Below are 27,069 nucleotides of genomic sequence, written 5' to 3' on the forward strand. Positions count from 1 at the left end.
ACTGCAGAACACATGGTGCTCCCTAAAATCACCATGTGTTAGTGTCTCCTCTTTTGCAAATAATCTGGCCACAGCTGATTTGATCCTCACCCAAGAAGGAGGAAGATGGGCCCCATAAATCTGCCTACAGACTAGCTCTGGCCAGTTATTTCTGCCCTGGAAATGCTAAATGCTTCTGTGACAAGCAGTGGCCTGAAATCTGGAGAGAAGGTTTGTTGTCTCTGCAAAGAGCTACAGAAGATACAGCTGGCTTCACATGGCATTTGCCCCAGTGTTTGGGCTGGAGTCTTGGTCCTTCAGTGCTGCAGTGCAGTACCAAAGTTCTCCACTGTGCTGCCAGAGTGATCAGTACAACCCCATCACAACCTTTCGGATGCAGTGAATTAAATTTCCCATCTCAAAATGCACCCTAGAAAGTCCTGGGGTCGTGTTGCCCTCATGTGAGCCAGTCTAGTGGGGACATGGCATACATACTTCACTGAAAGGTTTGGATTGATCCATATTTCAGGCCATAGCCTGGATGCAGAGAGCAGGACTGCTCTGAGCATCTTTAGCCCGTGGTCTGAGGAGGCTGAGGGAGAGCCAGCAGGGTGCCACAGCATCCTCCACACCTCCTGGTGTCCCTGCAAAGCTGTGCCCCAGTGCTGCACATGCCCGTGAAGAGTGGGCTGTGTAGAGTTTGCTATCAATGCACAAGGGTGACAAGAGAAGGCTGCTGTGTCTGAGAGACTGCACACAGCTCACAGTGCTGGTGTCAAGCACGGAATGGCCCTACGTGCCCCACTGGGGGTTTAGACAGGAGCTACTGCTGGCTTATTAATACTGCTGATTCCTCCAGTGCTGCTCATGGGCAGAAATCTGTGTCTGTGGTGATGCTCCGTCGAGCAGAGCAGCTCTCTGTGCACTTGTCCCACACTTCAGGACTGGCAGGTCTGTCCTGCTGCCAGCTCCAGGTGAGGCAGGACCCTTGCCTGCCCCTCTCCCCACTGGCGCTGCTTCTGCCCAGCTCGTGTTCACGTCCCGAACTGTGGCACGTCCTAGGGGCTGTAACTTCTGCTTGCCAAGAACTTCATCCTCCAAAGGTAGATGTAGGTGGGATTCCTAAGTGAAAGATGCTTGGATTCAGTCTGAGATCATCTTGATCTCAACTTGACCCTCGCTCAGGAGATTTGGCTCCAGTAAAACCACTGTGGCACAGCGCCACTTGCCTCTGGACTTCGGCCAAGCTGGGAGCGTGCTGCAAGCCCGTGCGGACACGCGGAGGTGAGCCCTGCCCAGCGCCTTGCTTCAGCCTTTCCCCTTCCTCGTGGCAGCACATGCCCTTGCCAGGGTCCTGCCTGGCGCGTGGCAGCTTCTCCGGGGTCTGCGACAGGCCATGACCACCAGCGTTAGCTGATGCTTCAGCTGTTGTAGTTCTGAAAGGAGCGTGTTGCAGAGCTGTTCATTTCAGGGTAGAGATTTAGGAGGTGTAAAAAGGGGCAAATGTGTTAATTACTAATGTCCTCTATTAATTCTCTTGCTAACGTGCTTTTTCCACCAATGGAGGGGGAACCCACTTAGCAGCACGCAGGCTCTCAGCCTGACAAGCTGCTCCAAAGCATGTTTTTTGGGTGCCACACACAAGAAGGCCTGTCCAGAAAATGCAAACTCCATCTGCTTTTTCCCACACAGCTCTTGAACCAGGTGTTGAACCGTGTGACAGCAGAAAGGAACTTGTTTGACAGAGTGGTCAACCTCCGTCTGCCCGGTGAGTCCACGCACACAGTCTCTGTCCCTCTCTTCCCATTGAAAATGTCCTGGAGGAATGCTCTTGGGAAGCATTGCTTGTCTCCAAATTCATCAGAGAGATGAATGTGAGCAGCCCTCAGGCTTGCCATTAACCTGGCAAGATCCCTGATCAGGAAACCTCTGCTTGTAGGAGTGACTCTCTCTCTCTCTTTTGCCTCCATAGGGCTGGAGAGCGTGGATCATTACCCGATCCTTGTGGCTGTGACAGGGATACTGGTCCGGCTGCTTGTGGACACTGATGCTCAAGGGTGAGTGACTTTTGTCTGCCAAAACACCATTGCTTTGGGTGGCTGCAGCAGGCAGTGCCACGGGAGACGCTGTGGGAGCAGCGTGAGTTTGTGAAGAGTGAAGTGAGAAGAGGCAATGTGGTGCAGTGAGCAGGCAGAAGCCAAAGAGCTGCGTTTCCTTGCAGCACTTGCATCCCAGTATTCCTGTTCATGGTGCAAGAAAGCTCTTGTACTCAGGAGAGGTTGCTCTGAGGGGCTGAACTGACAGCAAATATGCAGCTTCGTCCCTAGAATGGGGTCTGGCACTGTATGTAAGGGCAAGCTACTGCTGAAGGCTATGAATGCTGCATGTGAAGGAGTTGTGCTGACACAGAGATGGAAGTGAAATGCTACGGGACACGGGACTTGTTGTGGGAGTTCATTATAAGCTCTTCCAGTGTAGATGCTTCTTGAGGAAGCATCAAAATGTGAGTGGAGCTCTCCAGCTTCCAAACCAGTGACAGAGGAATGAGATGAATCCTCTCTGGACACTGATGTGATGTTGATTTTTCAGTGGACCAAGTCGTCCTGTCTTTATGGCTACCAGTTACTCCCTGGCACACTCCTGGGGGAGTGATTTGGCACAAAGCCAAAGCTGAACTAATTTATCATTTAGGTCTTGATCTAGTGGGTTATCTCACTCTGAATGGGAGGTTGGACTGGAGACCTCCAGGGTTCCCGTCCGCCCAAAGTGCAGTGTTTTCTGACAGATAAAGTGGTGTTCTCTGGACAACTTCTTCACGAACACTGAGTGCCCCAGGGAAAAGCATAATTGTGTGGCTCCTCTCCCCCTTCAGCTCCCCTTTCAGGGGGCTGACCTTTCCGCCTTCAATGGTTGGGTACCTCCAAGGAGGCTAGGGAGCATGAGGCACATCAGTCCCCTGGAGATCCCAAGGCAGATGAGAGCAAAGGAGCGTGATCTCAGATGATGGCCACACATTTGGAAGCCGCAGGCACAAATCTAGTTGTCCAGCCTGTCACCTGCCCGTGGTTATTGTGGATGCCGAGGTTCACATCATGGGGAACAGGTCAGTCTACAAGGGTCTTTGCTGAAAATGGCAATAGTGGAGCCCTGGCTCAGACTGGAGGTCTGTTGATGCTTTATGTGTGTCTGCCGCCTTGGCCTGAGTCCTGAAATTAGGCTTGGGCTTTGGTACCCTCTACCACCCTGCCCTTGCTGTCTCCCAGTGTCCTGCCACTGTGCCCCAAGGGTGCTGTAGGAGATGGGGTTCTTCTGTGTGCGCTGCACGTCCTGCTTGTTTTTGCATCTGGAGAACATGATAGTCTCTGGGTTTGCAGAGAACAGAGCCCCATCTGGCCGAGCGGCTTAGCCCTGCAGCCAGTGTTTCAGCCTCTTCTCTCAAGGACTCAAAAGATGTACACAAATAAATCTAATTATATCCTGCCTCCCGTGGCTGCTGCACCAGTCACACAGCCCCAAGTGTGACAGTGCCAAGTGCTTAGCACAAGGTCACTGCTCAGTGGCCTTTCTGGGTTGCAAACATGGGGGGATTTTGCTCTCCCCCAGAACTCTGCTGTGTAGAAAGGGCAAAAGTTACTTCAGCAAACTCCAAAAAGCCCCGGGAAGCTGGTGGTGTGATGAAGATCTCATCACTCCCAGCCTGCTGGGACTTCTGGAAAGACAAGGCCTCCAGGTTGCGTCTCTCTTGCCTGAAAAGCCAACTGGGCTTTGGGTGAGCAAAACCTGGGCAGTGTCAAAGGGGCTGTAAGTAGCCAAGTAGTCCTGTGCCCCTTGAGCTAACGTCATCTTCTGCAGGTCAGGCATCATCTGGCTGTAGATTGCAAACCTGAGGTGGTCACAGCATGTAGCTGGGTAGTGGCAAGTCTCTGCCTAGGAGTCAGGGGCTCTGTAGCCACCTCCTTGGGTGCTGGAAAGGGGCACTAAATTAGAAGTGGGAAATTGATGTGAGAAAAGCATCATCTCCTTACAGAGGACAGAGCTGAGTGGGAGAAACACAAGGTGAAACAGGAGAAAGCACAGGGAAAAGTCTCTATAAAAGAAAGTACTTCTACGTGATTTTGCAAAGCTTTGCACTAAATCTGAGGTTTGATACGTTGCTGTTTTGAGAGAGGCAGGCAAACATTGCCGCGGCGTTATTTAGCTCAATCAAGATGTAAAAATACTGAGGCTGAGTGGCTTGGAGATCCTCCATCCCTACCGGAGCGGAGGGGATGGGCAGCGAGAGAGCAGCTTAACCACAGACCGAGTAACTCACATTGAGGGGAAAACTGAATCACTGTCTGCCCTTACAGGACTCTCAATGCGGGTGCGTTGGCTCGGGAGCTGAGTGTGAGCGTCGTACTCTGCCTATGGGGTGGTTCTTAGTGCCACTGCAGTCCAAAAGAGCAAGTAAGAACAGGATGGGGGCAAGCAAAGCACACAGATACAAAGCAGAGACTTTTCTACTGCCTTTGTGTCCTTCAAGGATTTGGACCTGTTTTGAGCCTGTGTGTATGCCCAGTTGCACCAGTCTCCGTCGGATGCTGTAGGGCTGGAAGCTATTTGGGGAAGAGCAGCTAAGATAAGCAGAAACCCGTAGAAACATTGCTGCAGTCTCTACCCCACAGTCGCCCTGAAACTGGGGAGATGGTGTAAGTCAATAAAAGCTGGACAGCAGCATCAGGAATGTACATCTCCAAACACACAAATAAGAGGATGGTCCATGGAATGGAAAAGGAGGACTAGAAGCCTCCTCCGGTCAGTAGCCTCTCACCGGAGATGGTTGCCATAGGTCTTGTAGCTGAGGGAAATAACTGAACAGATGTAAAGGATCTGACACATAACCAGCCTCTCCAGATGAGACTCATTTTGTATAAACCCCATTTACATTAACCATTCCTTCTTGGTGCTCCTTCTTTTCTCTCGGTGTAGCAGGCAGGATAACAGGATGGGCAAATGATTCTGAGGCTTTTTTCCTTCCTCGGAAGCACCTGAGCAGTGTTGGAAGCAAGTAGAAATTTCTTCTGAGTCTCATTTAGTAACTGGTGGATTTCCAGGTATTTAGTGAGTGTTAGGAGGTGATTATACAACTCAGACCTGAGCTTATGGACACTTCTTTGTGGAGATTACCTAAGATGATAGCTGTTAACCAGGCTGGTTCACTGCAGGGAGGCTCTGCCTTAGAAGATGAGGACCTGGGACAGGACTTCATGTCATGGTTTGGGGATGTCTTCTCTGGGCCTTGCATAGGATTCTCTCTGAAGGTTTAATATCTATAACAAGCCACAGAAGCAACCTTCGCCCTGTGCCATGCTCAGCTGAAAGGTGCTGCAGACTTTGCCTTGGGCAGAGATCTGGTGTTCATCCAGGAGTGGAAGAAAAAGGTCCCCAAAATGCCCCAGTGGGGAAGGTTGCGGATAATGAGTCCCGAGACCGTGCACGGCGCCAGCCTGGAGCTCCCCAAGCGCAGGCTCATCCAGGAGTGCTGGCGGATGCAGTCAGATGCCTCTGCTGTTCCTTGCCCAGCACAGGACACTCAGCCAAGCAGCAAGTCCTCTTGTTACGGACTCCTGGCACAAAAGAGAGCCATTAAGCACAAATAGAGGGAACACTGCCCGCGCTGGGATGTGAGGAGACAGACGATACATCGGTCGCGTTAGTCCGTGGGTAGAGAGGACTGTGCTTTTGGGAAAGAAGAAGCGCATTTGCTTGTCAGGTCTGGCAGGAAAGTTGATGCTGGTCATGATGGACTAGAGTTTTGGTGCCATCCTTGTCCAAGCTTCCAGATTTTTATAAAGCCTTCCGGGGTTAACACAACTCCCAAATGCTTGCTGGGAGCTATGGGAGTGGGAAGGAAAACCTTGTGTTGATGCTGGTTGCATGGAGTGTCCTTAGAGAGCAGGTAGCCCGAACAAGAGGGGAGCCAGGGACTATCATGTCTTGGGACACACTCATGGGACAGTTCTGGCTTCCATAGCATTCCCTGACATGCTGCCCCTGCCCAGGTCTGACAGCTGATGGGCAGCATCTTCCTTGAGGTTTCTGAGTGCCACTTGCAGGCTGGGATGCCCTCGTGCTCCGTGTTTTGCCAGGCTCTGATGACTGAGCCTTGTTTTCCTGGGGAGGAGAGGGAGAGCCGAAGCTGGCAACCTGAGCCAGAAGTTGGTCTGAATCGCTGGGTCCATGCCAGAGACCCTGGCTGCCTTCAGCTGGTATCATCCCCCCGTTTGTCTGCTAAATAATTGAGCACATTTTCTATTAAGCCTCCTTTGGAGTGAGCTAATGGAGCAGGGTTGGCCAGGATGAGAGCCTGTGTAATGATCCTGCTGAGAGCGGCGATGGGGAAAGGGGCAAGGCCTGAAGCTGGGGCTCATGGACCCCTACGTGCACGTGGTAACTATGGACTCACGAGCTGCAGAACGTAAAGTAGAGCAGAGTGGAGGTGTCAGGCCTAGCTTTTGTGGTTAGTCTGGTCTTACTGATCTTGCTGCTGCCAGCTCTGAAGGCGAAGCCCTGGACAAGAGGATCAGCAAAGGCTGGGATCTCCCACATCCCCTTGGAGCGCACTGGGTGGCAGGAGCAGGCATCATGCGGGCTTTTCCATTTTGGTCATTTTGTAAAATGATGGGTGGCCTGAGGGAAGACCCCCCAGTCCCGTGCGTCGCGCATCCATCCCCAGCAGCAGGAGGAAAGGCAGATCCGACAGCTGTGGACCAGGTTGCCCTAACTGAGCTCCACAGTGTTGGGAAGAGAGCAATCAGCACTGGAGACGGTGCCAGAGCGGCAGCCGGTCCCCAGTGCCGGTCCCTTGCCACCAACGTGGGCTGTTGCGTGCCTGGGGTGCCTTGTGCTGACCCATCACTTCACCCTGCGGAGCCAAGGAGCAGGGAGCGGCGTTGGCAGCCGGCCGGGCCATAATGCAGATGGCTGCCCAGAGAGGACAGCAGGTTCCTAGGGGACCATTCGTTACATTTCCAAGCTCCGGCCTGTCGGGGAGGCTCTGCTGGTGGCTGCGAGCTTTGCCTTGCTGAGATGTTTGCCATAAAGCCTTTCAAGCTGCTTAATGAACTGCTTTGACAGGTCTCTGCCTTGCTGACAGGAGCAGCAAAGTGGTTCCGGGTCCTTTCTGAGGCTCAGAAAGGTGTGAGATGTGGGAGCAGGATTTTCCCGGGTAAACACGAGCTGGAAGCCCCTGGGAGAGGTGCTTAACACAGATGTTGGATATACCATCCTCAGCGTAGCCGAGGTCCTTGCTGCTGGGCTAGCAATCTTGCAGGCAGCCTAGAAGAGCTCTCCTTGTCCAGGCTGGTGGGTCCTGGGGCAGAACCTCGTGGGCTTCGCTTACACCACGGTCAGCATGGGCTTTCGCAGAGCTTTCATCCAGATGGAGGTGCAAGTTTGCAGGTGCCCTAAGGCTTGGGGAGCTAATCTGAGCATAGGACAGCGGGAGGAGTTGCGAGGAGGCCTACAAGGATGGTAGTAGAGAAACAGCCACATGATCTCCCATCATAAGTCCTTCAAGAAGCTTGAGGCTGGAGCAGCATCTTGTCCCACCAGCAGGAGCTGGCAGCATTGGGCCAGACCACACATCCCTTGGCCTCCACCAGGGTCTCTCCTTTTGGAGAGGGACATGGCACTAGGAACTGGTACCTGCTTCAAGCCAGACGGAGCTTTGCTGTGTCCCATGGGGCCTGGCACCATCTCCACAAGCACCGGGGATGTTTGGGAACATGGGGTGGTTGGGCCCTGGGCTCTCATCTCTTTCTCTGTGGCGGTTTCTGGAGGCTCTGGCAGCCGTGCTGGGCTGAAGGGTTGCATACCCCCTATCCTAGCACATCTCTGGGATGGTTTTTCAGGCATGGCAGGACTCTGGGGTGATTAATGCAGCTGGAACGTCAGCAGGGTGCTGGATTGCAGGGGTTAAAGGTGATTTCCTCAGCAGATGATGGAGGAGTGATTTTGATGAGCAAAGCACGAACTTTGAGAAGATTCCTGTCCAAAAGGCCGCATTTTAGAAACTGAGGCTGGAGGAAATTCAAGTTGTCCTTCCAGTGGGATCCCTGCCTAGATGCAAAGCCAGGGGATTGTGCTGCCTCAGCTCTGTCCTCGAAGGAGGACGCTCAGGCACCCGATGGTGCCTCCCTGCTCATGAGGCACCTTGCCATCTCCTCCCAGCCACTCCAAGCAGCTCTTGTCACTCCGCGTCCTGCTGCAGCGGCTCAGGGGGGGCATGGGGCAGCCGAGCGGATCGCGTGGGGCTGCGGGAGGCGCGTTGAGAGGCTGTGGATCCCTGGGCATCGCCGCCCTCCCGCGCGCTCTGCTCTCCTTGGATGGATGGGCAGAGTGACTTTGAGCGTGGCTGACTTCTTCTGCTGGACAAAAGCCACTCGTTTGAGTGCGGAAGGAGTTGAAGGACGGTCGCTAGCCCTGGCGGCAGGGCTCAAGCGCGGCAGAGGCAGACAAGGAAGAGCAAAACGACCGTCCGGTCCTCGGGACCTGCGGTGGGACATTGCTGCCCACAGCTGCTGGAGCCAGGGCTGTGGGGAAGGTGCTGCTGCCCGTTTGCACCGTGCAGGCTGTGTCTGGGCTGCTCTGTGCCTTGCAGCCGTGGGTGACACAGAGGGAGACTCTGGCTGGTGTTGGGGGAAAATGGAGCAGCCCTGTGCTCGGTGCTTGCAGAGGTGGAGGGTCTCTCTCTCCCTCCTCGGAAGGGAGAGGCCAAAGGCTGGATGGAGCCAGTGCTGGCCCCTGCCCTGCTCCACACGGAGGGCACATAAGAGGATTCGACCCGCGTGTGCCAGCAAGTCACTGGGGCAGCAGCCACTGCGTGTGACACCCCAGCACTGCTCCCCGGTGGGCAGGCCCAGGAACGTGGCTCTGCCAGAGCCACCAGCACAAGGTAAGCAGGGCCCCCGCCACGGGAGACACTGCAGTGTCTCCCAAGGTGTCTTTTCTGCAGGTCTAAACCTGGCTCCTCGCTCCTGGGCTCTGGAGGTGGGTGCTGTTCCCTCCCCGGTGCCCAAGCTGTCGATCGGGCGACCTGCCCTCCTGGGGACAAGCGACCTGACACGTCCCCCCACTGGAGCCCTGGGCCACCAGCTCTCTCTCCGCTCATCTCCACCCCCTCACCGAGGCGAAGTTAATGCAGTTTGACAGTAAGAGCGGCTGCGGGCCCGTGCGCATCGTGGGCACCGCTACCCGCCTCGAGCCGGGTCAGCAAGATTCCCAGCTCCCTCCGGATCGAGCCGGCTGCCGGCACAAGGGGTGGTGGGAAGCAGCCTCCTCCCCCGGGAAGCCAGGGCAGCTCTGCACCAGTTCCCTGCGAGGACAAGGAGACACTCGGACCAGCGTGAGCTTAAAAAAATAGGCATTTTTTTTTCTTTTTATTCAAATGTAACTAGAGAATTATGACCCAAGAGAGGAGAGATTACTCACATTTATCGATACACTTATTAGATTACTGCCTAAATAGCTGTGCTTGAGCAGCGCGTTTGTCCGTCTCAAGGAGAAACAGAGAAGGGAGGATGCTGCATCCGAGACCTCATCGTCCTTGGTGGCATGGGGAGCTCTGAGCAATGCGGGTTGGGGCGCTGTATCACGTCACCTAATCATTCCTGTCTTCACTATTTACAGCTTCTGGAGAGCACTGGGAGGCGAACGCTGGTAACGCTGCCCTGGCTGCATGGCTCTGCTCGCGCTGAGGTGCCCCTTGCCTGCACGGCGCTGCCCGGAGAGGGACGCGCTGGCCATGCAGGCTGCGCCGGGGGTGGAACCCGGCTCCCCTTGCAAGGGGCTTGAGGGGAGGGCTCCACGAGTGGCACTTCTGTCCCCCAGGGGCACAAGGGCGCCCACCTCGTCCCCGGCTACTGCCAGGGCTGCGACAGGGGAGCCGTGGTGGGAGCGCCCGGCTCACGCGTAGCCGGGGACGTGCCATGCAGCCAGGCTTGGCGTCCCCGTTAATGTTCAGCTGCCTGAATGAAGCCGGAGTGGAGGGGGGCCGTGCAGGAGAGCCGGGTTAATTAGCGGTGCCGTTCGCCCTAATGAGGCCATTGCCAGTGACTTACGCAAGGAGCTCTCGCTGGGCACCGATGTGCCCGCTGGGCCCAAAGCGCGCGTGGATGAAGCAGTAGCGGGTGATGCAGGTTTGCCCTCACAGGCAGCAGTCAAGGGAGGATTTAGGGGGTGCCTAACAACCCTCCGTTCAGCAGCCATGGAGGACACGTCTCCCCCGGGCAGACGTGGCTCTCGGGAAGCTCCGGCTCTCATGGCAGCTCCACTAGGCCACTATGGGGGTGTCAGAGAAGACAGAGCTGATGGACTCCGAGTCGGACTTGAGCTGCAGCACCTTGGGGTGCTTGGTGTCGGGGAAGTCTTCGCCGAGGGCCAGGCGGATCTTGCCGTTCTGCGTCTCCCTGATGGGCTCCAGGAAGACCACGTGCTTGTTGGCGCTGGCCTTGCGGCTGGGCCCCTCGGTGGCTGGCGGCGTGGCGCTGAGGATGGAGGACTGGGCGCTGCACTCCTGCGGAGGGCTCCGCGGGGCCGCCTTCCTGCCGCATTTCAGGCAGCGGCACGGCGTGAGGTACAGGTAAATGAGCACCAGCAGCAGGCTGGCGATGCAGCCCAGCAGCGTCGTGAGGCCGGTGCTGAAGGTCTCCCCGTCGGGCTTGGGGTAGTGGACGCTCACGTTGACCTCGCACACCCTGCTGAAGTTCTGGGGGCTGGTGATGGCCAGGCACACGTAAACCCCCGAGTGCCAGGGCTTGGCCGCCGTGATCTTCAGGCTGCCGTTGTTGTAGACCTCCAAGGAGCGGTTGCTGTTGCCAGGGTGTTTGACGGGCTCGTGGTATGGGGTGATCCACATGTAGGTGGGGGCCGCCACCGGCACGCTGCCATTGCAACTGATGAGGAGGGTCTGGCTCACGAGCGCGGGGAAGGGCCGGGCGTGCGAGGCGTCCTCGGGGCCGGCGGAGCAGTTCTCAAACATCTGGCTGTATTTGAGGAACCTGATCAGGGAGCGGGGCACGTTGTCGGAGACCTTGCAGGTGTGCTCCTCGGAGAAGTCCTGCACAGAGCTGAAGCCTTGCTGCTTCCAGCGCCGCAGCATGAGGTACAGGGCACAGCTGCATGTCACGGGGTTGTTGTGCAGGTAGAGGCCGTTGCGGATGTTCTCCGGCAGTGCTGCAAGCTCCTCCACGGGGATGCTGCTCAGGTTGTTGTTGGAGAGGTCCAGCGTGCGCAGGCTGTAGTTGCCAAGGCCGTGCACGGAGCGGAAGGGGAAATGCGTGAGGTTATTCCAGCTCAGGTACACTTTCCGCAAGCCGCTCAGCTTGGCAAAGGCGTTTTCATCAACCCGGGCGATCCAGTTGTTGTAGAGCAGCAGCTCCTCCAGGCTCAGCAGCGCAGCGAAGTAGTGGCTCTTGATGGCGCGCAGGCGGTTGGAGGATAGGTCGAGGTGCCGCAGGTGGGAGGCATTGCGGAAGGCCTGCGCGGAGAGGTCCCTGATGTGGTTGTGGCTCATGTGGAGGACCTCGAGGTGCGGCAGGGCGGCCAGCCAGCCGTCGGGGAGCTGCGTGAGCACGTTGTGGCTGAGGTCCAGCGTGCTCACGGTGCGGGGCAGCGCGCGCGGGACCTGCTGCAGCGCCCGCTGGCTGCAGCTCAGCAGGTCGGAGGTGCAGATGCAAACAGCCGGGCAGGTGCGGGGGACCTGGCCACGCACCCACAGCGCCAGCAGGAGCAGCAGCTTCGCCAGCCACTGCCAGCGGCGCTCGGCCGGCGCCCACGCGGCCATGGTGCAGGGCAGGGACTCGCTGGAGACGAGAGGTCGTGTAAAGGCGCTCCACTCGCCCCAGGGCCCCCCGCGCTGCCAGGCAAGGGGCCGTCGAGCAGCCGAGAAGGCTCCTGCGCGCAGCAGGAGCTGCCCCGCGTCACAGGGCAGCAGGGCCCGGCCCAGCCCGCGCGCGACTCACGCGGCGCTGCCGGGTACCTGCGCTGTGGGCAGCTCCCTGCCGCCCGGCGCCGCTGCCCCCGGGCGCGTCGAGGGGTCTCCGGAAGCCACCCTGTCGCCGCCGGGAGCCCTGTGAGGGGCCCTGTCGCCGCGGGGCTCGGAGCTGCTTTGGCCCCATGCGGTGGCCGGTGCCTCCTGGCCCGGTGGCTGCAGCGAGCTGGGCTCTGAGCCCCGCTCCTGCCTCTATTTACGAGCGGGCTGGGAGCAGCGCGGGGGCCGGGCGGGATCCCATTGGTCCTGGCGCGGGGAGTGGTGGCCGCGGTGGCCGGGCGGCCGCACGCAGCCCTCCCTCCCGCCCTGCGAGCCGGCAGAGTCGCACGGTGCTGGCGGAGGGCCCTGCACTCCGGGGCGACGCGGGGATGTTCTTCTGAGCCCTGCACGCAGCCTCCGTCCTGTGCGGGCAGCAGCACCTCCAGAGCCCCGCAGGTCGTGTCACGGGCACAGGCGGATGCCCCAAGGTGGCTCAAATCGCAGGATCAGCCTCTGGCATCGTCCTCCTCGTCGCCTCCGACGCTCTCCGGGCTACGATCTCTTCCCTTCCCCGTCTCAGAGCAGGGACGGTGCAGGACCTGCTGCCTCTTCCCCCTCCTGCCTGCCAGCTTCTCGCATCGCCATCACCCCCGCTCCGTCCAGCCGGGATCCCCTCGGCAGTCGCGGCTCGAGCCCGGAGTCCCCGGCCAAGGCCACGGGGACTGGAGGCGGCTGAGCCCGGCGGGTGTCTGCGGAGAAGGAGGTGCCTGCAGCCTGCGGGGCTGGGGCAGTGAAGGACGCAGAGGAATGTCATCGCCCGGAGCCCGGGCTCTCTTAGCGGGAAGCGGAAAGCCAGGCTGGGGAATTGGTTTCCATTAGGGCAGCAAATGGCTCATTTGGCCGCTGCGGCTGCTGTGGAGCGAGAGGCTGCTGTTAACCTGCTGCTCCCCGGTGCGGGCTGCAGCCGTGGCTCCCCGGGGCGCCGCTATGTGACGGTGTGTGTGTCCGCAGGGCCGAGCGCGCGACGGCCGTGCTGCTGGCCGACCCCTGCTTCCAGCTGCGCTCCATCCAGTACCTGTTGGGCCACGCAGAGCCCTCGGCCCTGGCAGCTGCCCCGCCGGCCGCCGAGAAGCGTCACTTCTCCCTGCACACCTGTAAGTGCCCAGGCGCAGCGTCCCCGCAGAGGGTCCCAGGGGTGCCGGTCTGGCCAGGCGTCCCACAACCCCCCCCCCGCCCCGCTTCATCTCCGCAGACACCGAGTACATCAGCACAGAGGAGCTGGCCAAGGTGGACAGGATGTTGAGCCACCTGAGCGAGGAGTCCCAGCAGGCAGCCGCCACCACCCTTGTGAGTCCCGCAGCGGGTCCCGCTGCGCCCGACCTGCCCCCTCGCAGCCTCCCTTTCACGCAGCCCCCGCGTCCCACCCCGGCTGGGACGAGCGCGGGGGCAGCTCCAGGGCGCCCAGCCTGGCCTGGCCCCTTGCTGACCACCTGGCGCTTCCTCCGCAGCCCACGAGCGAGGAAGACCTGTGCCCCATCTGCTACGCACACCCCATCTCGGCCATCTTCCGGCCCTGCTCCCACAAGTCCTGCAAGTAAGTAGAGCCCCCGCGCGCGAGGACCTGGGCGCCGCACACCCTGCTGCGGGGCAGCTGCTGGCGCGCAGCCCACCCTGCGCATCGGGCCGGGGGGCTCACGCTGGTTTTTTTTCACCCTCTTGACCCAGAGCCTGTATCAACCAGCACCTGATGAACAACAAGGACTGCTTCTTCTGCAAGGCCACCATCACGGGGGTGGACGATTTCACCAAGCCCCCCAGCTCGTAGCCCCCAGCCCCACTCCCCGGGCCCGCCTGGCTCAGCGGGGCGACCCGCCAGGCTCTGCACCAGCTGCTCCTGCCACCGGTCCTGCTGCCCTCATACCTCATCATGCCCTCCTCCTCCTCCTCCCGAGGCTGAAGGCCAGGAGCAAACGGAGAGCCTGGGCAGGGGGATGGGAGGAAGGGAGAGGCTGGCTCAGGGGAGGCCTGAAGCCAGGCTGGGGGGGCAGCATCCCTCCCCGCTCCCCCAAAGCAGAGGGAGCCGCGAGGGCATCGTCCCCCCCGCAGCAGGGACAACACCATGGACCACACGGGCGAGCAAGGGGCCTGGGCTGGCGCAGCCGTGGGCCGAGCCCGGGGCAGGACGGGCTGTACGTTTGTGTGGTGTTCAACGCGCCCCGGGACAGGGCCCGACTTCATGAGACAGAGCATTAAATTATTCTTCCTTACACAGTGCCCTGAGTCATGGGAGGGAGAAGCTGGGCCCCAGCAGCTGAACGGCCCTGGCCCTCAAGCCCTGCTCAGACGATGGTCAGAGGTAGAAGGAAATATAAATATTTAATCCCATCAGAACCAGCAGCCGGCGGCTGCTACATGATGATGCGCGGCTCCGGCACAGACTCGGCGATGGACTTGTGCGGCAGCACGTTCGCCCCGTTGAGGTAGAGCTCGTCATTCACGATGACGTCCTCACCCAAGACCGTCACGTTCTCCATGCGAACCTGCTCAGGAAAGGCCCCGTCACACTCACACTGCGGACAGGGGACAGGCACCACAGGCCCAGTCCCGTTGGCAGGGGCAGTGAGAGGTGAAGGAGCTGAGCGCTGCCCCCTTCTCACGGTGCAGCCCCTGCCCCGTCGCTTACCCACTGCCCCACAGAACAGCTCCAGCCCACGATGCAGGATTCCAGCCAGGAGTGGGAGCGGATCCGGGCCCCCTTTAGCACCGTGCAGCGCTTGATGCGCACGCCATCCTCCACCACCACTCCAGCCCCAATCGTCACGTTGGGGCCGATGATGCAGTTGGCGCCAATCTTGGCGCTGGGGTCCTGGGAGGAAGAAGAGGTGCCTGACTGGGGCCGGGCTCATGGCCAGGGAGCTCTGCACTGACCCAGCACCACTCAGCAAGCGCTGCCCACGAAAGCAGCGTGTGCCAAAGCCCTGGGGACAGGCGCAGGGACAGGAGAGCACAGTGCAAGGGTGAGAATGGTAGCAGCTACCTGGCCCTACTGGAAGGGACCCCCCCAAACACGCTGTGGGACCAGCAGCAGGACAGCACTTACCACCAGCACGTTCCCTACGATACCAGGCCCTGAATGCAGCCGCTCAGGGTGCTGGATGCGCAGTGAATGCAGGTACATGCACATGCCCGTGAGGAAATCCTTGGGCTGCCCAATGTCCATCCAGAAGCCTGCAGGGACAGAGGCACCATGACGGCTAGAGCAGAGGCAGCAGTGCAGGCCGGGCCCCGTCGTGCAGGATCCTACCCTGCAGCTCCATGGCGTAGAGCTGCCCCTCCTGCGCCATGGCCGGGAAGATCTCCTTCTCGATGGAGGTGGGTCGCAGCTGGGGGGACACGGCGCAGGGCTGAGCGGCAACACAGCTCTGGGCCCGCAGCCCAGCCTGGCCCCCCGGCCCCTACCTGGATGCGGCGCAGGATGGCGGGGCTGAACATGTAGAGGCCGGCGTTGATCTTGTTGGAGACGAAGACGCGCGGCTTCTCCACGAAGCGGCAGATGCGGCCGCTGTCGGGCTCACTCACCACCACGCCGTACTTGGCGGGCTCCTCCACGCGGGTCACGATGATGGAGCCCTCTCCACCATGGTGCCGGTGGAAGCTGGCGAGCGCCGCGAAGGGGAACTCGCAGATCACATCGCTGTTGAGGACGAAGAAGGGCTCCCCGTCCTCGGCCAGCAGGTCACGCGCCAGCGCCAGCGGCCCCGCTGCCAGCGTCCCGTGAGCGACGCTGCGGGGCCCGGTGCCCGTCACCCAGGCTCTGCGCGTGCCCACGGCCCCCCTGCGCCCCCCGCGCTACCTGTGCCCAGCGGCTCCTTCTCGTGCGACAGGGAGATGCGGATGCCGAGCTGCGGGCGCAGAGCGGCTGGGTCAGGGCGGGGGCTCCGCCGCGGGGGTCGGGGCCGGGCGCGGGGCCGCCCTTACCCGCTGCTCCTGCTCGCGCATGGCGGCCTCCAGCGCCTCCGACATGTAGCTCACGGCCAGCACCACATGGCTGACACCGGCCTGCCGCAGCGCCTCGAGCTGGTGCAGCAGCAGCGCCTTGTTGCAGAACTCCACGAGCGGCTTCGGGGTGCTCAGCGTGAGCGGCCGCAACCGCGTCCCGTAGCCGCCCACCAGGATGAGCGCCCGCATCGCCCCGCCGCGGCCGCCACCGCCACGTCAGGGCGGCGCGCGCCACCTCCGCGTCACCGCGCGCCGCCGCCGCGTCACGGCCCGCCCCGCGGCCCCGCCCCCGGGGGGATGGCCCCGCCCACGCCTCTCAGCTCCGCCCCTCGGGCGGATGGCCCCGCCCCCCGAGGCTTACAGCTTCGTCCCCGTCCTGAAGCCCCGCCCCCTAGGGCGTATAGCACCACCCCTTAATGAGGATAGCCCCCGCCCCGGACGTATCACCCCGCCCACTAGGACCTACAGTCCCGCCCCCTGAACCAAATAGCCCCGCCCGGCAGCCCCGCCCCTCCGGGAAGCCCCGCCCCCGGGGATGCCCCTCGGGCTGGGGGCCGCTGCGGGGGAAGGCCGGGGTCACCCCCCGCCCCGGCCAGGCCACCTGCCCCGGCCCGCGCTGCAGAGCCCCGCGCTGCGTTTGGGGCGCCCGCGGTCTTATTTTGGGAGAGAAATAATAGAGCCGAGAAGGGCAAAAACGCTCCAGAGCAGCAGCACCCGGAGCAGGATGCGGCCATCCTGGAGGGTCTGCTCCCAGCACCAGATCGCGGCTTGTGGGTTCTCGTCCCCTCGGCCACCTCCGGTTCCTGGCTCTCCCCTGGCTCTTGCAGCTCCTCCCGCCCTGCACCCTGAACCCAGGGCTGAGCAGCCCCATGGAGCAAGGCCCAGGCACTCGGAGGACTCGGTGCTGGGGAAGGAACGCGGCCGCCTGGCTCCCTCCCCGCGGAAACACAGTAACGCCACAGCACAGACAAAACCAGGTTCTTTAATTGATTTTTTTTCTTTTTTTTCTTTTCTTTTTGGTTCTCAGTGAAACACAAACAGGGTGAGTATTCCGTGTAAAAAGAAACTGCTGTGGAGGCTATTTACAAGCGGTGGAACTGCCATCTCGGTGGTCCGGGGGGGCGGAAAGGGGGCTCCGAGGAGCCCCCTCCCCTCCCGCCGGAGCCCCCGTGTTGCCCCGGCAGGCAGGTCTGGCGCGAGCGCGGAGAACATGCTGGGGAAAGGGACGGGACAACGAGCTAGACCCGAACGGGACGCTCCCGGGAGCCAAAGGAAGGGGCACAGGGAGGGGCTCGGTGCTGGGACTAGCGTGATGCAGGAGGGGGCCCTGCCAGCCGGAGAGGGCCCTGCCAGCCAGAGAGAAGGGCCCTGGGACAAGCAGCATCGCCCCATGGAGATGCTCCATGAGATGGGGGGGTCGTGTCCCCCTCCTTCCCCGGAGCGACACCCGTGGCAGTGCAGGGCCCTGGTGCTGCTGAGGCTCAGGCAGAGCCCAGGGCGGTAACATGGCTTTTTCAGGGGCACTTCCAGCCCCGCTGCACACCCTCGCTGCCTCCTTTTCCCCCCTGAAAAGGCAGAGGGGCCTGGCCACAGGGCTGAAGACAGGGCCAGGCAAAAGCAGGGCAGCAGGAGCGAGGGGAGGATGCCCTCCCTGGGGACAGGCCCTGCCCTTGCACACACGCAGCCCCCAAGGGCGGCTGAGGCAGCCGCTGCAGCGTCACACGGAAGGAGCAAGGAGACCCGCTCCCTTTGGTCCAGCCAGGGTGTCAACAGTGCCACCCTCCTGGAGGGAAGCCCCCGCCTAACGCAGGGCTGTGGGCACAAGGCCACATCCCCCAGGGGGGTTCTCTCCTGCTGCCCCAGGGAATGAGCTGGGACATGGACTGCCTCCAGCAAGGCTCAAGCAGGCAGGAGATGACAGTGCCCCACAGCCTATGAGCCCCCGGCCAGGAGCAGGAAGGGGCTCAGCCCCAGCCCTCAGGCTTCTCTTTCACCACCTCCCAGAAAGGGCTTGGCCCAAGCACAGGGTCACAGAGCCCAGCTCCCCGCAAGGACAGGCTCAGCTGCAGGGCCAACATGACACTAAGGGAAAAAACTGAAATGGTCCAAAGGGGCCCCAGGGTCACGGTAACGTGCTACAGGTACTATTGCTAGCCCAGGAGCTGAGCTCTTGCGTGGTCAGCGGTCCAAGGCAGTTACTCTAAGGAGGCCCCGCTGCTGCCAGGGCTCCCCGTCTCCCACAGTGGCCCAGAGGGCAGGGGAGGAGGGCAGGCCGGGGCGGGAGCGCCGCGGTGCCTCCTCCTGCCTCCGCTCAGCCCCAGGGGCATTTGGTCACTTGACTTCCACACCTGGGCCAGGGATTCACAGTGCCCAAGCGTGAGGAAAAGGCAGCAGCAGAAGCACAGGCCGGGGTGGGCGACAGCCCGGGCGCTGCTCATGTGCTGGCAGCGCTGCCGCTGCTTTGCACTCGAGACCCCTTTCTTTCCACATCATCCAGAAGAGCTTGGAGCTAAGGGCACTCCGGGGGCTCCCGAGACAGGATGCGCTCCCAGACAGAGCTCCAGCCCCGAGAGCCCTGCTCTCTCCTGCTTTCTCTTCCCGCGTCCAGTCCTCCCTGCAGAACACAAGAGCGGAGCCCCGGGCTGCCCCATGCCCAGCGGGCAGCTATGGAGTCTCCTCCCAAAGGCAGAGCTAGTGTGGTCAAAGCCATGGGACAGGCGCCAGGAGCTCTTCCATCCTGCCTCCCCTTAGCTCTTCTATCCAAGTACATTTAAAAACAACAGAGCGATACAAGTGTTTAAAACCAAAAGGTGTCTGCTTTTCCTGGGGTAGTAGGTGGTCTTATTTGCTCCTGCCACCAGGACAAGGAGAGGCCGTAGCTCGAGGCTACTGGTTTTCCTCACGCATCTGTTCCATGATGTTGATGAGGCTTTCCAGCCCGAACACGTAACCCACGTCAGGTCCGTCGTGCACAGTGGGGTCATCGCGAAAGCCCTTGAAGGTGCTATGTGCAAAGTCAATCATGCGCACGTCCACCTTGGGCTGCCCCGCGGGGCCGGGCTCCGCGCCGCTGCCCGCCTGCGGGCTCTCGCCGAGCGCGCTGTCCACCCGCTTGGGGCGCATCTCCGCCCGCCGCTCCACCAACATCCCGGCCCGGCTGTCTTTCCCATCGTAAATGATGAGGAGGGAGCTGGAGTAGAAGCGGTAGGAGGCCTGTCTCTCCAAAACCGCCTTCAGATTTCGGAGTTTGGCGAGGACAGGCTCAAAGAGGTCCTTGCGCAGCTCTAGGCCGTTGTGGAGATACTGGTAGAGGGCATTGCGGAAGCCCTCGATGGAAAGGCCGCGTCCATAGTATTTATTCCTGCATAGGTAGTGCCCTGTGTCCAGCTGATAGACCTGGAAGGCCAAAGGAAATACGTATCAAGAAGGAAGGACAGGTTAAGGCAATAAACAGGTAACCTAGAGCTGTCTGGCACTGCCAACACAGATGGACCTTCCCACGTCACCGCCACCACTCCAGGAGTGAGCAGGGAACAGCTGGGCCTGTTCCACAAATCCCAAAACATCTTAAGGGCGCATCCCACAGGCACCTTGATCGTCACCACTAAGAATTTCTTCCCTCCTGGGAGGCCCAAAGAGCAGCTCAGCAGTTTGAGGGTCCCCAAGAAGCAGGACACGACAGGCCCAGTCTTGAAGAGCTGAGTTCTGGGGCAGTCCAGATACTTCTCAAGCAGCAAGGGCTGCCTTTAGGTACTACTGTCACGTGGCATAATATTAACGAGGGACCTCGACTGCTTCCGAGCCTGTGGAAAGGGATCTGCAGCACAAAATACTCGTGTGGATGGGAAAGGAATGACTGTATTCTACATCCGCACTACAGACGGATCCTTCTGCTCAAGGACTAACCACAAGGAAAGAGGAGGTTGCAACTCCCCGTGCAGAAGCAAATGTCAGATGCTGCTGAAACCGAGACGCTCCCCACCTTGCTGGGGATTGTTCTTCTGGCTAAACACTAAGAAACACAGGCCTGCTAGATTTTATTTGCAACCCCCACATTTTCAGTGTTGAAAACAGCTGTGGGAAAAAGCAGGAGCTGCATTTATTGTAGGCTTAAAAGCAAATGCAAAACACGGGTACCATAAGCACCATCGTACTTACCTGAAGCGGGAAGACTCAGGAATTCAAGCTCAGCAGAAAGCGCTTTAGTAGAAGCTCTAACGGGGCCGGGAAAAGTAAAGTGCAGCCCATGGGCCCTGGGGGATCCCTACCTGCATCCCACACACGCGCACCCCCAGGGTGGCAGAAGTGCTCTGTTCACACTTCTTCATCTGCCGAGCGGCCTTCTCCTCCGAGGCATCATCTCCGTGCTGCCTGGTCCCCATCTTCAGATCAAGTACACAAGGAAACTTGAAATGATGCACCACGTTCTCCAGCAAAAGGAACTCTGTGAGAGCGTCAAGGAGAGCTCGTGTGGCAAAGATGCTGCTCCGTGGGGCTACCGCCGCCTCGACGGGATCGTAGGAGAGTGGGGCAACAAAAAAGTAGGGAGTGAAGAGCGCACAGAAGAACTGCCTGGGAGGGCAAAGCCAAAGGCAACCCCCAAACAGCAGGACACAGGCTTTGACACACTTGGAAGCTAAGAAATTACACTGCAAAGTGGAATGCCTAACGTGGAAGAGATCCCACTGAACACTCGGCAGGAAGAAGGCAAGGAACCAGAGCACTGTCAGGAAAGGCACGGTACAGCCAGGAGGTGACAAATGAAGAAAGAGCCTAAAAACCAAGTCAACAATTTAACAGTATAGATAAAGAACAGCGAATCCCCATCAACTCAAACTCAAGGCTCAATAGCACCAATGTTACTGGTCTGACCTGAACAGCAATGTTGATGGGCGCGCAGGGGGAGACTGGAGAAGCTACAGAGGCCAGAAACCCAATGGCCGCGGCAGGCTTCAGTCACCACCACGCTCACCAGGCAACCGTCATGGTAGGTACAACATGGAGAACAGCCCCGAGACCGCCGGTGCCCGCACACGGAGCGGCTCATCCCAAAGGGCAAAGACCCACCGTTAACTGTGCCCTGGGGAGCGCCGCAGGCCATGGATCAAACATTGCTCTGAAATAGCAAGCGCAGCACAACTAGGTGAGCCTTGCTGGGAAGTTCATAGTCTGCACAAAAGCCAAGGAAATTCAGCAAAAAATGTGTTGGTTTTGAAAGAGGAACTACAGAGAACAAGGAAGTGTGCCGAAAGGAAGCCCAGCGGAGAGCTAAAGAGATCTACATCTCCGCAAGTGCTGTGGACACTCTTCAAAACTAAAACCTGGAGGCTTAAGGCATTCGTGAAGAATGGGAAAATTAAAGTCTACACATTTAAATTGAGGCAGAAGAAAAGAGCTATTAAAAGTACGGTTGTCTCTGTACAAGCAAAAGAATCAAGCCCTGGGAGATGAAGAAAAAAAATGCAAGTTGGAAAGTCACACACAAGTGTATGAGGAGTGATTCAGTAAGTCCTTCTTAACCACATGAGGAAGCCATTCGGAGCGTCTGAAGGGTTTAAAGACAACAAAAGAATACAAAAAGTTATCAAGATAATAAAATAAATGAATAAAAACTAGAAAGAGAGACCCTGGGAAGAAAAGCAGGATGGCAGCTTTGCTTCTGCATCTACTGCAAAAGAGTTTAGGGGGTCTCCAAGCCAGAACTGTCTCAGACTGAAGGGCCTGCACAAAAGGGCAGACGTCCAACAAATAGAGTAACAAATCCCCGGATCCGGATGGTCTCACCCAAGAATCCTAAAGGACTTGAGGCAAAAACTCTTGAATTAAATGGAACGTGTAACACATTTAAAACTGCTTTAGCACTACGCGATAAAGGGGGCAACCGCAACACTGATTCTGAGACATCTGGGAGAACTATGGACTGATAGAAACGTACCAGAAAGCTCAGCAGGAAACTGTAATAGAGAGCAGAGTTAGCAGACAGAGATAATCATGAGCTATCAAGGAAGGATCCGTACAGACCTTATAGAAAAAGAAGGTCGCACTTGACAAATATCCTAGGGTCCTTTGACAAATGTGGGCATGAGGCATTAGACTGAATAAAGCAGCAGGGATTAATCCCGCGACGTTTGACACAACGCTTCCTTGGAGAGGCTGAGCAGCAGGCCGAGGACTCGGAAGATGAAGTCTGCGGATGCCCGACTGATCCCACCGCCAAAGTCATCAGTAAGGTCTTTGTGTGGAGACCCAACGCTCCTCAACAAACGATCCAGAAAGGGGAATGAACACTGAGATGACAACGTTTGTTGACTCCACCCAGTTACTCAAGATTGCAAGAATGAGGAATGGCGGTGAAAGACCCCAGACAGCCTTTATGAGGCTGACCTGGCCATTAAATGGGCAGATGAAGTTCTGCAGAGTGGGGAGAAAAAAGTATCCTGGCTTACTGTATAAAGCAGTGGGTTTTAAGACAACTAAAACCTGGGAAGAATTGTATCTTGTTTACAACAAGAAGTTTTCATCAGCACTTCGTTACTGAATAGCAGCTAAAACAAAAGCGAATGATAGGAGTTAGGAGGAAGAGGAGAAAACATCCTTACTCTCCTGGGAAGCCTCTGGTTACCAGCACCTTCAGCAGTGTGCAGTTCTGAATCACCATCAAGAAAGACACTATGGAACTGGGAGAGACCCCAGGAAGGCAACAAGGACAACGACAGCAGAGCAGCTCCTCCCAAGCAATGAGCCAACAAGCTACCCCTGCCGCTGCTGCTCTGCAAAACCTGGCCCAAAACTGAACCCAAAACCCAGCGGCAGCGACCCGAGGCGCTTGGTTCTGCTCTGCAAAGGATACTGTAGAGCTTTCGCTCCTTGGACTCCGATCGCATGCGGCTCAGCTGCTGCTTGTGACAGCGCAGGCTCCAGGGGTTGTAGCTGATCTTTTCAGAGCTCAGCCCGCTGTTCCCATCCAACATCTGAAACGGAACATCTGAATGGATGTGCAAGTCCACCCTGGGACTCTTCATCTCCTGGATGCTGCTGGTATAAAGAACAGAACAAGCTTGCCTGTTAGTGTCTACATATTCTGCAGAGAGTTACAGCCATTGACACAAACCTGCCTCCCGCACCGGGTCATCTCCTGTCCCTTCTGCTGCACGCTCCCCACAGTATAAACCTGCCCAACAGCAGCTTCCTAGCAGCAAATCCTCACTTTCACACTCGGAACCATGTTCAAGGGCACTGGCTATTTAACATCTGTGCTGGGCTGTACTTAACAAAATAGAGGAATATCTCCTCTTTCTCTGTGAGCTCGTGCTGCAGTGATGAGCCAAAGACCTATATTCTAGGTAGCCCTGGAAGAAAACGCTGGATTGGTGACCAGATGGAGCGGAGAACATCGGAATCATGTTCATATGAGAAGGGAGAAGTCTGGGTTGGTTTTACATTGGTTCAGTTTTCCATGAGTGGGAAATCCTTGCTCCTGTCTCGTGAAAACCAGCACTCATGAAACAATTCATATCTTGTCCAACACAGTTCTGACTGTGAAAGGTGCATTTACTTTAGATTACCAATGCAACGAGCAGAAAAGAGCTGCAATATTTACAGCTAGTCCTTTGGTTACAAATCCAATCAAACATGTTTGTCCTGAATGGGACACAACTCCTGACAAGGTTTGCAGTGCCAGTCTGCACAAGTGCCCTGGGCTAGCAAGTACGAGACAGCCAAGCTTTTGTGTGCAAGCACCAAATGCCCTCAGCGAAGAGGGCCGCAAGCAGACGTGCTCACTCCATTTCCAAAGCTTTACCTTTCGGTGCTGTCACTGGCCAGGCCAGGTTTCTCCTCCTTGTGCTCGGTGCCACTGCTCGATCTGTGGAGGCTGCGACGGGAGTGTTTGCGTCGCGGCTGGTCCCTCTCCGGCGCGTCGTCCTGCTCCAGAGCCTCGTTCTCCACGTAAGGATAAGCCACCAGGTTAATGTAGCCATCGCTGTCTCCCTCGAAACAGACGGACACAACGCCTGCCAGAAAGACGGGGGATCAGCCATTGCAACCGTTATCCCCCAGGGAATACACAGCCAGCAGCATGCAAACGTACAGTGGGATAGAGGGGAGAAATAAAGGCAGCAAAAAAAAAAAAAAAAAAGGCAGCAAAGCAAATCCAGACGGATGAAGAGATGCTAAAAAGCACAAGGGAGAAACTAAAATGCTGTTAAGGGCACAAAGGAGAAGTCCCTCAAGCAGCACCCTGCCACTGAGGGTTGCTCACTACGTGAGCCAACAGCCAGCAGGGCAGGGAAGGCTGTGCCATCTGCAGGAAATTCGGTGCATTTCAATACACCGGGCTTGCTTTTAGCCACTGCCCTAACAACTTCCTGAGCTGTGTTAGGCAAAGCACAGCTGGTATCTGAGGGAAGTCATTATCCATCCAGTACCCAGTCCTCAGAGCAAAGGAGGGGTCAAACTGGAGAAATTCAAGGGCAGGCTGCCTGGATGATGATGAAGAAGGGGGCTGAAGCATATGGAATATGTACGTGAGTCATTCGGGTAAGCATCCATGTCCCGCAGAACTGTTCCTGCTGTCTACAAGGACATCCCTTGCCACGGAGGAGTGGGCTTTTTCCACTAAAAAAGAAAAATAAAGTTCTCCTGCACCTGAGTTATGAAATAGAGAGTTTTAAGGCTTAGGTGACAACTGCAGCTTTGTACCTTAAGTGACTGAGTCTTGTACATAGGGGGTCTGCAATGTCCCCGGGGATCCCAGTGACAGGAGATCACGGAAGCAGGACTACCTTGGTCTGGTGCAAGCGAGCAGGACTATTTCTGTCCTACCTGCCCATGTCCCTCAACCCACCCTGATGGAACAGGGGGTGGGTTGTTAGAATAACATCCAAATGCTCAAACAGGGAATGCCAGCCCCAGTATTTGCCACTCCAGGAAGGTCAGGGAAGGTTGCTGGCACCAGCAGGGATCTGTAGGTAGGATACAGATTCCCAGGGGTGTGAGGGAACGTGACATACCTTCAGGCTGCCAGGAGGGCCCTCACTAGGAGGCAACAGGCCTCCATCTGGCTTATCAGCTCTGTTAGTTTTAAGCATTTCTCCCAAGCGAGGCCTGACGTCACCTCAATCCCAGGGTCACCAAAGCGCCATCTGGCCCAAGAGCGGCTTGAGGACACGAAGGACCCGTCCGAGATGGCATCGTTCATCCGTGATCGGCCTAAGGACATGAGTAAGCTGACACTGCCTGGAGACCCCAGGGCTGCGCGCAGAGCGAGGGACAGGACCCCGGGCAGATGGTGGCCCCAGCTGTCCCCGAGGGCCGGTCCTGCCGGGGCCAAGCGGTGACAAAGCAGCAGAGGGAACCCCAAGAGCAGGAGTCCTCCGGGAGGCCACCGCGGCCATCCCCACTCCGAACAGGTACATTGAGCTTTCTCAAGGCAAAGATAAGCTGCCCTCCCTCCTGCAGCGATAGGGAGGCTGGAATTTTCCACTCCTTGGATGCGGCTGGTGCCAAGTGCTGCACCTCAGCGCTGGGGAGGAAACACTTCCTCCTGCAGCAGCTTTCTGATACAGGGCACTAAAAACGACAGGATGAAGCAGCAATAAATTACCAGGCTGGAATGGGCAAGTGCTCGGTGTATTTATGACCCGACTTCAGGTGCTCAAGGTCGACTGCTGTAGCAATAAGCGATAACACATCTATAACTTGAAGCTGCAGACTACAGCCATCACTTTGGGGTTAGCAAGAACAGCATTAAACCCTGGACGCCTGCAGAAAATTAACATCCTCCTTTCCAAAAGCCCCTGCTAATTTGCTAGCTTGCAGAAAAAGAAAAATTAAAAGATTAAAAGCAGACAGAGAGACAGAAACATATCGGTAGGTCCAGGAAAAGGAGAGAGCAGGTCCACGAGAGGGGTTTATCTCCATCCTGAAGCAGCAACAGGCCTCACCTTTGTACTCGGGTGTGAACTCCTTCATTTCAGGGGGCAGGGATTCGTAGAAGCGCTGCTCTCTGGTGATGAGGGGCTTGCAGACGGTATGGTCGTCGTAGCGCATCATGCTGCTGTGGCCACCCACCTGGTGGATGAAAGGCTCCAGCAGGACCCCCCGGTCTCCGGACTGAGTGGCGTTCTTGCCATACTTGCCCACTTCCATGGTTTGACAAACACACATCGCGTTGGGCACTGGTTGCACTCCTGGAGCATGGGGAGAGCCACATGGGCTGGGAGGGGGAGCTCGGCAAGCGACGGGCAGCCAACGGCTAAGAAATGCTGGCAAATTGCTGCCTTCGGAGGATCTGAAAAAGAAAAGCAGAGCCCCGTGAGTGGAAAACCACTTGCATCCGCTCCCTATTTCCTAAGAAAAGTTTCGAGGTTATTTCTTGGTATTTATTTATAGCCGTAACTGCTCCTCTTCCATTCTCAACTTACATCCTTCTTGTTCCAGCATGTTCTCTTTCACCTTGCAGGGAACACGCACTAATTTGGAGGCTGTTTCATCCCCATCTAGAGTGTCTCCAGTAGGATCACCAAGAGACAGTGCAAGAAGGAACTGCCCCTATTCCTATCTTTAAGGAATATTAGCGCCTTCCTTCAGTTTATCTTATCAATACAGCAAAGCCATAACAGAGCACCAACTGTGTCCTACACCACAGTTAAAAACCAAGTCAACATCTGCCTTTCAGGAAGAGTGACAGAGCACAAGCAGAACAAGCGTAAGAATTCCCATTCAATTCCCACCATAAAACCATTTCTGCCCTTTCTCACTATTCCTTTTCCAAAGCACTAAGAGATTCCTGCAATAAGATGCCAATATTCCCTCTGCTGTTGTGCATATGCTAGATCCAAATGGATTCCCCTTGGATTTATTACTGCAAGTCCTTCGGGGCAACAGCTATTTCCTGCTGCTTTTACAGCACCTCCTTGCACAGCCCCATGATTTCTAGAGGCATCCAGGACAGATTGCTACATCTGAACAAGATTTAAAGTGCTCTGCAGAAGATACTTACTTTTTTAATATTTGTAAAGGGTCTCACATAGCTATAGGCTTACATAAAACTAAAGAAATTAATCTCTTCTGCATATGAT

The 27,069-nt window shown here is 57.6% G+C and overlaps 4 protein-coding genes across 4 annotated transcripts in view; 1 reads left to right on the top strand and 3 right to left on the bottom strand.

The window, feature by feature from the left end:
* Nucleotides 1-13,825, top strand: part of LOC148593531 (E3 ubiquitin-protein ligase RNF123-like) — a 44,882-nt gene extending 31,057 nt beyond the window's left edge. Inside the window, 6 exon segments of the mRNA XM_088530706.1 lie at nt 1,672-1,747; nt 1,952-2,036; nt 13,001-13,143; nt 13,242-13,336; nt 13,498-13,583; nt 13,715-13,825. Of these exon segments, the coding sequence (XP_088386832.1) occupies nt 1,672-1,747; nt 1,952-2,036; nt 13,001-13,143; nt 13,242-13,336; nt 13,498-13,583; nt 13,715-13,814 (585 nt within the window). The 3' untranslated portion in view covers nt 13,815-13,825.
* Nucleotides 10,292-11,803, bottom strand: LOC148593532 (amphoterin-induced protein 3-like). The gene has a single exon (XM_088530709.1). It carries the CDS (start codon nt 11,801-11,803, stop codon nt 10,292-10,294), a length of 1,512 nt encoding a protein of 503 aa, XP_088386835.1.
* A 521-nt stretch (nt 13,826-14,346) lies between the features above and the next one.
* Nucleotides 14,347-16,215, bottom strand: LOC148593533 (mannose-1-phosphate guanylyltransferase catalytic subunit beta-like). Its single transcript, XM_088530707.1, has 7 exons — nt 15,968-16,215; nt 15,843-15,891; nt 15,449-15,750; nt 15,294-15,372; nt 15,090-15,217; nt 14,673-14,855; nt 14,347-14,529 (listed from the first exon to the last, which is right to left on the bottom strand). Exons 1-7 carry the CDS (start codon nt 16,175-16,177, stop codon nt 14,398-14,400), a joined length of 1,083 nt encoding a protein of 360 aa, XP_088386833.1. The 5' UTR covers nt 16,178-16,215; the 3' UTR covers nt 14,347-14,397.
* Nucleotides 16,216-18,871: 2,656 nt separating this feature from the next.
* On the bottom strand, nt 18,872-26,170 carry LOC148593534 (inositol hexakisphosphate kinase 1-like). Its single transcript, XM_088530708.1, has 5 exons — nt 25,933-26,170; nt 23,790-24,000; nt 22,839-23,023; nt 20,257-20,432; nt 18,872-19,384 (listed from the first exon to the last, which is right to left on the bottom strand). Exons 1-5 carry the CDS (start codon nt 26,153-26,155, stop codon nt 18,875-18,877), a joined length of 1,305 nt encoding a protein of 434 aa, XP_088386834.1. The 5' UTR covers nt 26,156-26,170; the 3' UTR covers nt 18,872-18,874.
* Between the last annotated feature and the right edge of the window lie 899 nt (nt 26,171-27,069).

Source organism: Tinamus guttatus, unplaced genomic scaffold, assembly GCF_059628265.1.
Source record: "Tinamus guttatus ecotype Peru unplaced genomic scaffold, ASM5962826v1 Tinamus_guttatus_pri_ptg000385l, whole genome shotgun sequence".
Lineage (NCBI taxonomy): Eukaryota > Metazoa > Chordata > Aves > Tinamiformes > Tinamidae > Tinamus > Tinamus guttatus.